The sequence below is a fragment of the Sturnira hondurensis genome, unplaced genomic scaffold (genome assembly GCF_014824575.4).
Source record: "Sturnira hondurensis isolate 20B ecotype Veracruz unplaced genomic scaffold, ASM1482457v3 Scaffold0021795, whole genome shotgun sequence".
In the NCBI taxonomy this organism is placed as follows: domain Eukaryota; kingdom Metazoa; phylum Chordata; class Mammalia; order Chiroptera; family Phyllostomidae; genus Sturnira; species Sturnira hondurensis.
Window position 1 is genome coordinate 1,854,346 of NW_028094426.1, and position 13,219 is coordinate 1,867,564.

Below are 13,219 nucleotides of genomic sequence, written 5' to 3' on the forward strand. Positions count from 1 at the left end.
ACCCCAACATGTTTATATTTCTTATTTTAATAAAATATAATTTCTAAACAAAATTAAGGGTTTTATTTAAATGATGTTTTTGTCACTCAGTTTTGGGAATTCTCTTGTCATGTTCCTTGATGTGTTGGTCCTGAATCCTAAATTCATTTCATCCTTTACATTAATATTTTGAAAGTGTTTTTGAGTAAATGTTGCTTATTTAAAAAAAAATTAAAGTAGATGGCAAAACATGCACCTCCAATCATCAGAATAGGCATTGTTTTTTTTTCCTCCCTAACAGATATTTGGGATTCTTAAAGCGCCCTTTAAGGAGAAAGCCGGAGAAGGCCCGATGCTGAGACTTGAAGATCTGGGGGACCAAAGATACGCCCCCTACAAATACATGCTGAGGCTGTGCTACCGCGTGCTGAGGCACTCGCAGCAAGACTACCGGAAAAATCAGGTTGGGGGCGGCCCCTTCTCTCGACCTCTGTGTAACAACACTTCGAGTATGGGCAAGGTTCTTTGGTTACTGTTCTAGACCACATAAAAAAGGAATGGGTAATGGGCCCTGGGCCGTGAAATGTTTTATATTGGCAACACACAAAAATGACCTGGAAGTATTTTTGAGCTGACCTGTATTTATTCTTCCACGTAAAATTAGAGTCGCTGGGGAAGGGTGTCCGAGTCCTTCTGTGTGCACGGTACTAGCTCCTGCTGGGCGGGAGGCATGCAGGGGACAGCACGTAAAGAGGACTGAGACATTTCTTGGCACTTCTAGGAGCATGTGAGACATCACGTCATCATGGAAAGGCCAAAGAGTTTACTGTCTTGTGGAAAGGGGAGGACTTGTGCATCTGAAACACAAGGGCGGGACGGCGAGGGGACGCGAGAGACAGGAGACAGCACTATAGGAATGCCGAAGAGGGAGAGCTCAGCTCTCGGGCTGCGGGAACCCAGGAAGGTTGCTTGGAGAAGAGTGCATTTGAGTAGGATGAGAATCACTTCCGCAAATTTTACGGGAACAGGCATTTTAGCGAAGATGGATCTAAGGAGAAAGGATGATGGTTGCTGGCTAGCAAGGGCACGTTTGTCCAGAGGCATTTCTGACCGCGGAGAACAGGAAGCCAGGTGTACCTAGTTATCCAGCTAATTGTTGTCAACTGCAAGTGACATTTCTTTGGTCTCATTTTCATCGTAAAATTACATGATATTTTGTGTTCAATAATAGGCATGTTTGTTTAATATACAATGGTTTAAATTGTTATTAGGTAGTTTAGTGTCCTGTTTTTCTCTTAGCTGATTTTGAGAAATGAGTGCATAATTATAAATTCTGCTGGTGACTTTAGTCCATGAGAAAGGATGGTGTGAGAGAGAGCAGGAAGGCAGGTTGGGCTAAGCCATGTAGGGCCTAGGGTGTCATGCCTAGAAGTTGGAGGTTATTTGGGAATGGTTGGTAGCACTTACGGAGTGTGTACCTTGTACCAGGCTCAACTCTCAGCACTTTTCACCACTACGCTTCACAAGTTTACTCAGTTAACACTGAGTTAAGATGAGGAACTGAGGCACAAGGAGTTTAAATAACTTACCAAAGATGATACAGTTTTAAAACTGGAGACAATATTCAAACCCAGGCTCTTGCTCATCACAATATTTCCTTCCTAGTAATTTGAAAGATTTTTGGCAAGAAAAAAAAATTTACTTTAAGAAAAGTGTGTTAAAATACATTGGCTTTGAAATTCTGTTTAAAGATTAAGAAAAGGTCTAAAAACAATATGGAGAACAGATTAGTCAGGAGATAAATGATGTGGTAAGGAGCAAGAGTGAGGAAGGGGACTATATAGACAAACGCTTACATACTTTTAGTATAATCCTAGTAGTTATAAACATCCTTCTTCCCAAGTGAAAATGCTGCCATTGGAATTATTTTTCCCAGCTTCCCTGTATTCCTTTAACATGTCATGATAAAGAGTGTTTTTTATTTTATTGGAAAAAAATTAAGGTCCAGAATATTAAATGACAGACCTTTAGAAAGTCGGTGTCTCAGAAGCCCCAATATGAGGGTGTGTGTTATTCTGTGGAGGCCTGGGGTGGGGGCAGGGGGTGGAGATTGCTCAGTGTGTTCCACTTGGCCCTGTGTCTCTCTTGGGTCTAGAAACATAGACTTTGCTAGACAGGCCATCACTCACACATTCAAGCATCTTGTTATTAGAGAGATGGAGTTGACTGAAAAGAATCAGTAGGTCTGCAGAGCTTACCCACCTCTCTCAGTCCCGTGGACCTGCAGGGGCACCATCTCTGATTGTGCTCAGCCCTTGGAAGGGACCTGAGGGCCCTGTTTTTACAGCAGTGCCCTGTGCTTCAGTCCTTCACAGGTGTCCTGGGCAACACGTCTTAACTGGCGTCCTTTCCCAGGCTTTCAGTGTTTGGCACACGAAGGTCTTTCTCCGTCCTCTCCATCTCAGCAGGGACTCTGAGCCCAGTATGCTGGGCATATGCAGTTTCTCCTCTGAAAACACTGATCCTTGTGACAAGTAGAAACACACACACACACGGACACTCACTCTTACAATTTCTTGTCTCCTTTGTTCTCAGTTCACTCTGCTAGGCGTACCACTTCCCCAGGGAAGTGTGCAGTCACTTAGGGGGCCATGCTTTCTGGTTTCCTTAGAGAATATGACTCTGGGTAGACCACCCTTTCTCTCTTTAGGGATGTCTCCTCAAGATGTAGATTGCTGAGCTGACAAAAGAAAACAATTCATAACTTTCTCTGAGGGTCATCTTTTATTTTCCCTCACATTTTCGTTCATGTTCCAGTTCAGTCTCAGCGGCATTTGAGAAATATTTTTTCTCACTTCCGTTGAATTAAAAATGCTTTGTATTAAGCATAGAGCAGCTTTATGGTATTTTTAGAGCATGCTTTCTAAAATTACTTTCTAAAAAAATTACTAAAAGTAGAATTACTTTCTACTTTTTGCATTACTACTTTGTTTTCCTTTATCCACATCTGTGTTTTGTAGAGTCTTAGTAGGGAGTTCTTTTCTGATTAAATGCTAACCCAAGTCTTTCCTATTGAGTCTCTATTATGATTTATAGAATTTGGCAGCATCTCTACTTTGTTTTGAGTATTTGTCAACATCATGATCTATTTATCAAACATCTGGGAGGTTTGCCTTACACTGCAGTATAATTACAATAGTCATAAAAGTGTGTTAATCAATATGTATCTTTAAAATGATGTACTAATGGAAGACAGTTCCTTCATTTAATTGGCTATCCACATAAAGCTATTATTTCAAAAGGCCGCAAAATTGCTGCCTTGACTATAATTATATCTGTGCAACCAATATCATTTACAAGAAATAAATAGACTTCAGTTTAAAAAAGGGCAAAACCACTGTCTAATGAATAAATTCTCCCAACAAAGATACCGAGATGCATCCCCAAGGAGAACACCCAAGAAGCTGAAGGGAAAACGTTTTGACTCTGATAGGGGGTAGGCTGAGGGGTACTGTGGTTGGGTGAGGTGTCTTGCTTGCACAAAGAATGTGAGAAGTGAGCAGGAGTGGCTTGGAATGAGTGTGAAGAATAAGAGGCGCATTTAATAATGCATGATGGGCACTCTCCAGTGACTTTCTGTTGCCCTTTCCCGTGGCTTGCAAGTGTCTACCTCTCCAACCTCAGCTCTTGTTTTCTCCTCACTTCCTACACCCTAGCTACAGTGGTCATGTTTTGTTTATAGATCACGAAAAACTTGGCTTCACCACCACAGAGCCTTTGCACCTGCTACTCCTACTGCCTAGGTGGCTTCTCTTTGCATGCTGCCTCCTTTTTATAATTTTCATCATTTCAGCATTTTAATCATTTCTATCCTAGCTCAAATGTCACTTCCTTAGTGTCTACTTCCTCTAGAGTTGCTATCCTTCTCCATCCCTTTGTTTTTCATTTCACTTATCAACATGTAAAATGATCTTATTGATTAGCTCATTTACTCATCTTTTTTTCTCATTAGATGAAAGCTGTATGAAAGCCTATCTATCTTGTTTACTGCCATATACCTAGTGCCTGGAATGTAGTAGGCATTCAAGAAATACTGTATTTTGCTGTGTATAATATGCTTCTGTGTATAATGCATTACCCATGTTTTTGGTCTAAACTTTCAGGAAAAAAATCTTTTATTTTAATTTTTTAATCCAATTTTAAATTTATATTTAGAAACAAAACCAATTATTGTATTATTTTGAATATGGATATCATTATTACTTTCTAGAGTTACACATTTATTGCATAAGCATAAATAAAAAAAATTAAAAACATTGATACAGAATTAGTACTACCCATGTATAATACACATCCTTATTTTTCCCTAAAAAATTTGAGCAAAAAAGTGCACAAATGGTTGGGCAAAATATTATTTACTGGATGAATGAATCTGGTCAATTAAGTGATTAATCATATTATCTTGTTTGATAGCTTTTGAAGATAAAGGTGGCATGAAATCTTATCATTATTTTAAAGAGAAGATTTAATAGATCATTGTGGTCTATTGTACAAAAAATAAATCCCCTAAGTCCACCTGGGATCTCTGTGTAGCAATATACATCTCATGCCTCATAAAGGAAATATCACAGAGTGATTTTCTTTCCATGATCATGTGAAAATCATCAGTTATGACTTTCATTGAAAGTTACAACAAGGACCTCTGTTAGGGTGGTGAAATCCCCACTTACCATTCCATGGATATTATTCTTTAACTTGGTTTATTTTTGTTTTGACCACTTACATTTCGAAGGTATAAGCACCTATATGAAAAAATATTCCTAGGTATTATTTTTCTTTTGTGCCTGGTTTCTTTTATTTATTTATTTATTTTTAATAATTTTTTTGAATTTAATTCTTGTTCAAGTACAGCTTTCTGTCTTATATTCCCAACCCTGCCTGCCCCCCGCCCCATGCTCCCCTCCTCCCTCCCATTTCCGCCCCCCCAACCCTTAGTTAATGTCCATGTGTCCTTTATACTTGTTCATGTGAGTCCATCCCCTTTTCCCCTATGATATTAAAATGTATTGTAAATTAGGTATATGCTGGTATTTTTGCTTCCTTCCTCAAAAAGTCCTATTTATTGAAGAATTATTTACTCACGCTCCTTGGACCGTGATCTTCAGTGAGGTTTCTGCTATGAATAATTCAGTCAGTGGTGCTGACCATAATGAAACCTGTTATTTCTGAGCCATTTGGCAGTGTGTCTGACAGCTTTTTTTTTTTTGCAGGAATATATTGCTAAGAATTTCTGTGTCATGCAGTCCCAGATTGGCTATGATATTTTGGCAGAAGATACCATCACAGCTTTGTTACACAACAACAGAAAACTACTAGAGAAACATATCACAGCAAAAGAAATAGAAACATTTGTCAGTTTACTCAGGAGAAATCGTGAGCCAAGGTTTGAAGTGGTTCATGTAGTATTTTCCGGGGGGGCAGATGGCGGCTTTTTGCTTTTATCTTAGAACTTTTTAAACTTAAAATTCTTTTATATTTTCTTCATGGACAAAGCTAGATGGGGCTTATTGCTATACTAATTATGTATGATAAAGACTTATTACCTTATAGGAGACCAAAACCCTTTCTTGACATATTTAAATGAAATTGATTTTTACTATATTATTTATACTACTTTATAATTTTTCAAAATATATCATATTACTTGTCTCATTTAAATACTTGCATGTTCTCACACAGTACACAGGTTATAGGTTATTATCACCTGTACGAGGTGAAAATATAGAGATGAGGAAAAAGAAGATGAAAGAACAATTTGCTCAAGAATAGCCCAATAAATAGTAAGGAATGGAATAGAGGTTCTGATTCCACATCAAGTTCTCTTTTTATTGCACCATGCTGCCTTACCTGGGAGAAATAAATGCAGACAAGTCAAGCAGGTTGATAAAGTTTTCCTAACTAATTAGCACAGCAAATAAATGTTGGAATGCACCAATGCCCCTTGACTCCCCTTTGACTAAGTGTGTGCCGTATTTTTCTTTTACTCAGTATGGCATTAGCTTTGATCGGCTTTTGTTTTGATATCCTGCCCTGGGGCCGTCTGAGTCTCGGGCAGACATATGATTTTCTAAACATAGTAAGTCAGTGTGTGGCGGGATGAAGATCACCAAGTAGACAGGAGTGAGCTCATATCCTTTTATGAAATAATATTTGTATGAAATACAAATCATTTGATGTTTGTTTCTAATGATATAGTAGATAAGCAACACATCAGAAAAATGCTTTATGGGTATAATATTTAAAAATATATCTTACAAGTTATTTTTGTTATACCCCAAATTTTATTTTTATTATGATCTTATAAAGTGCCTCTTCTTAATCTTTGATTTAATTTTTTTGCCAGATTCTTGGATTACTTATCAGATCTTTGTGTGTCCAATACCACCGCTATACCTGTAACTCAAGAACTTATCTGTAAATTCATGTTGAGCCCGGGCAATGCAGACATTCTCATTCAAACAAAGTAAGTCCGGATAATGGAGATGTCTTTTTCTGTTCATTGTTTGTAAACATTATAGTTCTTTATCACATTAGTGAGCTTCTTAATAGAGTTCGTGTGTGTGATTAATCTCAAGGCTAGTCTCAATGCAAATGGACAACCCCATAGAGAGCGCCATCCTTTCAGACGACATTGATGACGAAGAGGTTTGGCTCTACTGGATTGACAGCAACAAGGAGCCTCACGGCAAAGCTATCAGGCACCTTGCTCAGGAAGCCAAAGAAGGCACCAAAGCAGATTTAGAAGTTCTGACCTATTACAGGTAAAGTATTGTAGAGAATCGTCATTCTTGGTCTCACGGGTTCATTGAAAGAGTCTCTGAAACCTGTAAAAAATCAGGTATCCGTGAGGATGAAATTTTTAAAAAGTCATTGTGGGTTTGATCTCTGGTTGGGGCATGTGTGGGAGGCGACCGATTGATGTTTCTCATATCGATATTTCTCTTTCTCCTTCTAAAATCAATGAAACAAATCCTTGGGAGAGGATTAAAATAAAAATAAAATAGTCACTACTAGGGTAGCTAAAATATTTAATATTATTTAATAATAATGTCTGTGTTTCCATATATATATACCTCTTTCAACTTTCTGGTTTCCCAGGCATTTGGATTGTTGGGGCTGTTGTGCAGCAAAGATTTTTTTTTTTCCTATTACTGATGGGAATGGGTGCCAGTGAGGATCTAAATAATGGAGTTGAGAGGGAGCCAGAACTTGAGCCAGAGAAGCCGATGCAGACATGGCCTCAGAAAGGGTTAGCCAAGTAAGCAGTGCTTATAAATATGTAGAGGCCTAGGGCTAAGAAGCTGGTGTCTGTGGTTACGAAAGTCCAGTAGTGGCATGTGGCAGCGGAGGTTCTGGTGAGAGTTTCTGGTGGTGAGTGTGTTATGAGCAAGCATCTTGCTGGCATCTTTAAACGTACGGGATGACAACTAAGACAGATGTCCTATGACAGGAGTCTGAGAAAGGCAAAGAAAGCCCCCTGTTCCCTGGTTTCCACTGCTCCAGCAGCAAAGCCAAAGGCTAATTCTTGATCTCAGAGGCTGATGCATCCAAGTGTACTGATGCCATTTGGGATGATCACATTTGGTTTGGGAGTTCAGTGGATCTAAACTTAGAGTGTAGATACTAGAGCCCAGAGCTGAGTGGGACGAGGGAAAGTGGGGAGAGATGGCTTTGGGTGAGCTGTAACCGCTGGTCTTCAGGGTCAGTGGATTTGTGATCCTAGGAAACCTAGAACAAAGATTCCAGTGGTTCTCCACCAGACACATTCGCCGGGACCAGTAAGGGAAACTGCAACTGAACGAACATAGAGACAGTTTCATTTGTATGATGTAATTACTTACCCCCAACAGAGTTTGACTCCAATACTTTTAGGAGTATTGGTGTCCTGAAGGTAGATACTGGCTCATACTATGATATTTAAGAACTTTATCAAGATAAGACAAATAGTATATGTTTGAAATTTTTAAGGTACCAGCTCAACCTCTTTGCAAGGATGTGCTTGGATCGTCAGTATCTGGCCATCAACCAGATTTCGACACAGCTGTCTGTGGATTTGATCCTGCGGTGCATGTCAGACGAGAGCCTGCCATTCGACCTCCGAGCGTCGTTTTGTCGCCTCATGCTCCACATGCATGTCGACCGGGATCCCCAGGAGTCCGTGGTGCCTGTTCGCTATGCCAGGCTCTGGACGGAGATCCCCACAAAGATCACAATTCATGAGTATGTTTGGAAAAGTTTCTCAAAGACTTTTCATTCTGTAGATGAAATAAAAAATCAAATGGCATCAATTTTGAAATAAAATACATAAAAAAGCACTTCTGTGTTCAAATTCGGGTGGTTATCCTTCAGGTGCACATAAAAATACTCTTTTTGGAGTGTAAAATGACAACCCTGGATAATAGAAACATCATCCTGGAAGCCAATGAAGAGAAATCGTATTAATAGTGGGCATACCGATTTGTTCAGTGCTTAATGTTGTGGTATACGCTCAGATAAGTGCTTTACATGTGTTACCTTTTGTCACAATAGCCGCATTTTACAGATGAGGGCACAGCATCTACAAAGGTTAATTATTTTACCCCAGCTTAAGGAGCCAGGAAGTTAAAGTATGTATACTTTCCTATTTTTAAATGATTGCAATCAATTGAACTTGCTTTATATTCTGTCTTTGCAGATATGATTCTATAACAGACTGCTCCAGAAACGACATGAAGAGGAAATTCGCACTGACAATGGAATTTGTTGAGGAATACTTGAAAGAAGTCGTAAATCAGCCCTTTCCTTTTGGAGATAAAGAAAAAAACAAACTGACCTTTGAGGTATTTCGAAAAGCAATTCATTTGTGAAGTTACTCAATTTTTCCTGTCAAAAATGAGATACATTGAATGTAAAGATTTTTTTCTCTATAATATTTAAGATGCTTTGGTAATTAGATATTTAGTTCACAAAGGTATGATTCTCTCTGCCACTGATTAAAATATAGATTGGATGCTTTAATTATACTAGATGTTGGATGCAAAGTATTTTATTTGTAATAAGCTACTGTTTTCATTAATTTTTTTGAGTTTCATTCTATTTGTGTAAGCTTTGTTGCATTTAATGCATGTTTATTGTACATTTGGACACATTTTTCCATATCTATGGAGGTGATGTGTCTAGCCTCATTAAACTGAATTGAAATACCTCTTGTTATAATATCACTTTGGAGATGTAGTGACAAAATTGTAGAGAAGATGCTGCTGTTACCTGGTACCTGGTACCTGCTATTAGTACCTATGGATATATAACAAATGACCCCAATCTTAGGCCAAAGCAACGAACATTTAGTTCTTCAGAGTTTCCGTGGGTCAGGAATCTGAGGGCTTAGCTGTGGGGTCTGTTCATGACCAATGTGAGGTCAGGTTGCAATCAAGTTATTGCCTGGGGGGCAGTCACCTGGCATAAGCGATGATTGTTGGTGGCCATACTCTCTTGCTGGATGTTGACAAGGTAGCCTCTTCATAGGCTGAGTGTTCTGTGTGGCACAACACCTGCCTTCCGCTGGGGAAGAGAGAGAGGGCCCAACGTGGGAGTTGCAGTCTTCTAGGACCTAATCTTGGAAGTGGCATGCTGTCCCCTCTGCCGTGTTTTGTTTGTCACACAGATAACCCTGACACGGTGTGGAAGGGGACCATACAATGGGGGCTGACTTGGAAGTGGCTTTCACACCTAGTGTGTCTTATAGTATCCGGAAGACCCCAAAGCCAGTATAGGGAACATATATTTCTGGACAAATTTCATGAATAATATCCATTTATTAAAGTAATTCATTAACGTAACCATTTATTAAGTGGTATCTTACTGACTTACATGAGTTAACATTTAAGTAAGAGGAAAATCGTTCTCATGTAGACTTCTTTAACTTACCTTTATACACCGAAAATCTTGTGTTCTTGCTTCTTTGGTGGACACGTCATCTTCTTGTCATGCGGGACTTTGATGAGGTTGATGGACTCATCTTATTTGGATTTAATTCTAACCTCGAATACATCAGAGTTACTTTTGCAGTATTAAATTCCTAGTTATTAAGAATTAGAATGTTTAGAAATATCTGCATTAATTTAGATAATAAAAAGTCAATGCTAATTTTAGTTCCTCACATTTTTCTTTTTTTTCTCCCTTACTCCATTTTTTTATTAAGGTGGTCCACTTGGCTCGGAATCTCATATACTTTGGATTTTACAGTTTCAGCGAACTATTAAGGCTGACGAGAACGCTGCTGGCCATCCTCGATATTGTCCAGGTCCCCATGTCATCGTATTTTGAAAGATTAAGCAAATTTCAAGATGGAGGTAAGAAATTTTGAGAAGAGTTATATTCTTTTTGATACAGTTTGGAAGCAAGATACAAAACCAAACATACAGAGAAGTGGTTGTTAACATGCACCTAATAATACACGTGTACAAATAAAAAACAATCCAATGGTAGGACTGAGTGATAATACGCTAGATTTGCAAACAAGCTTCTCTGTTCTTCATGCGAAAACTTTGAGAGATAAATTGATAAGGTTAATAAGTTCCATCTTTAGCAATTAACATATGGTCAATCCACTAGGAAAAATATTATGTGTTAAAAATAAAAACAGCTTAGTATTTGTGATCATCCTGGTATGCGGCATATGCTAGCTATGCTGTATAGCAGGGTTTAGAAAAATGCCAAGAACGGTTCCGCTAAGGGTCATACTAGAAAAACAGTAAAGGCAAAACCAGTGTGGGAGGCAGCGAAGTGGGTAAGAATGGGCTTTTGAGTCAGAGTGCCTGTGTTCAAGTCCTGCCATTACCATTTATTAACTTAGGTGATGTACTTACCCTCTCTAAGGGTTCCTTTTCTCATATGAGATATGAAGATGCTAAGACTAGTATCTTCCTCACAGTTTCCCTGTGAGAATTAAATGAATACATACAGCATATTCAGAGTATCTGTAACAGTGCCTGCTCATAATGCAATAAAATTTTGATGGTGATTGTCTTTAGGTTGGGTGCCTCTGAGGTAGAGAATTGTTTGCAGAAGGTATATTACAGAGTGTATTCAGGGTATACACCTGTGAGGAAGTGAGGGGATTGGGCAGAAGGATGCACAAGTCAGGTGCAACTGAGACCTCCGCTGACCCTATAGGGAGTTCTCTCGAGCTAGGATGGCCCTTTGAGGGTCACAGATTAATTTAAGGGCTGAGTTTTGGATTCGTACATCAACCAGCTGTTGACTGCTGGCTGTGTCATGGAGGGCATGTGTTTCCTTGAGTAAGGCAGTTCCCTTTGGGGAAGGGTCACTCTTAATGACAGCCGTGTGAAGTCACAGCCATGATTTGCCACATCTCGGGGAAGAGACGCCTCAGCTCTGAAGAGGTGAGATGGGTGGAACACAATGTATCCACTGCAGATTCCACCACAAGATTTAAAAAGTAAAACCAGAAATCTAATTTCAGACATAGGTCTGGTTAGGAATTATAAATGAGGAACAGCCAGGTATCTGAAGTAATTAATTGCTGCTGTCTAAGTCTCAGTTCCTTCTACATCTTCTACTGTATGACCAATAAGAAACAAATTAAACCACATAAACCCCTCACCTACAGCAGAACTGGAAGACAGAGGGTAGTATAAACTTCGGTTTCTTTTTTTTAAAAATATTTTTAGTGATTTGAAGCATTTTTCCTTTTTTTAAAAGATTTTATTTATTTATCTTTAGAGAGGAAGGGAAGGAGAGAAGGAGAGAAATGTCAATGTATGGTTGCCTCTCGTGAGTCCCCTTTTGGGAACTGGCCTGCAACCCAGGCCTGTGCCCCGACTGGGAATCGAACCGAGATCGTGTGGTTTGCAGGCCTGCGCTCAATCCACTGAGCTACACCAGCCAGGGCTAAACTTCAGTTTCTGTATATAGAAAAGTAACAGCAGTTTTCAATAGAACTGTTGCATGAGTTTTCACTGTAAATCTTTGTGGACAATTCAGGGTTTCTGGAAAAAAATTGTGTGGAAGGGACAAGAGGGGATTCTGTGAAAATCGCGCTCAGAAAAATAAAGTCTGTCCTAAGTGTGAACATAGCGACAGAGAATCAGGCAGCTGCAGGCACACTGAGTAAAGGGGAAGGGACCTAGCAATACGCAGGTAGCAGCATGGGGGAAACACCGCTCCAAAGGGAGGGGCCCCCTTTGGAGCCTGTTGGTGAAGGGAGAATAGGTAAAGTGGGGAAATCTAGAATACCACAAGATAAAATAAAACTGAAAATGCAAGGAAATGTAACTTCTCCCCTGTCCCACCCCCAAAGCCACTTTAAAGAAACCAGCACATCAGAGAGTGCTCTTGAGGTCTTGTAGTCTGGCTCATACTGTCAGTCTTGTCTAAGAAAGGGCTAGATGTAATCAGTCTTCATTTATATGAAACTACTACAGGATCAAAATGGAATAAAGAATCAAAACACTTCAGTCGGTGGAGATTCCTCTTTGAAATGCAACCACGAAGCAGAAGAACATGATAACAACACTGTAATGTAATCTGAGCTAAATGTCTCCTAACAAATATTGGGGTATGAAAAGCACCTTGAATCACAAGTTCAGAAACTAAGGTTAGAGGTGAAAAAAACCAAAACAAAACAAGAGGAAATGAAATTGAAGTTGATTGAACTTAGGAAAGAAACAGAATAAAATGGTAGACTTTTGTTTTTAGAAATACACACTAAATTACAAGATATCAAAGGGAGAATAAACCTGAAAAAACGTTTAGTAAGTACCATTGAGCAAGGCAAGTGAACAATGATGAGAATGTCAACGACATAAAGAAACGACTACAAAGGATCAGAGAGAAAGTGATTGAAATGGAAGAAAGACAAAGAAGAGCCATCATGTGAATAATTAAAGTCCCTGAAGAAGAAGAACAAAATGTGAAGCAGAACTGATATTTAAAATTTTAATAAAAAGCCATTCTGTAAGTAAAAAGATCATCTGAATTCTACATGGTGAAATTGTCCAGAACAGTAGTCTCCAAGATGTAGCAGAATGCAACCATTATCTACATTATATATTCAGAGAGAGTGGTAGGAGGAGAGAGGGTCACTTTGAAAACAAATGGCGAAAAGGGGAAAGGAAAGATGTTTTTTGGTATGATGCTGTAATAATCTACAGTTTACTTTAAACTAAACCATTCTTAA

General features: G+C 39.0%; 1 protein-coding gene across 3 annotated transcripts in view; it reads left to right on the forward strand.

Moving 5' to 3' along the window:
- The window catches only part of ITPR2 (inositol 1,4,5-trisphosphate receptor type 2), a 456,496-nt gene that overhangs the window by 137,430 nt on the left and 305,847 nt on the right, over positions 1-13,219 (forward strand). For all 3 annotated transcript variants that reach the window (XM_037033923.1, XM_037033924.1, XM_037033925.1), the window contains 7 exons: positions 281-442; positions 5,250-5,422; positions 6,383-6,502; positions 6,615-6,800; positions 8,008-8,259; positions 8,714-8,858; positions 10,220-10,370. In XM_037033923.1, the coding sequence (XP_036889818.1) occupies positions 281-442; positions 5,250-5,422; positions 6,383-6,502; positions 6,615-6,800; positions 8,008-8,259; positions 8,714-8,858; positions 10,220-10,370 (1,189 nt within the window). The remainder of the gene's footprint in view (positions 1-280; positions 443-5,249; positions 5,423-6,382; positions 6,503-6,614; positions 6,801-8,007; positions 8,260-8,713; positions 8,859-10,219; positions 10,371-13,219) is intronic.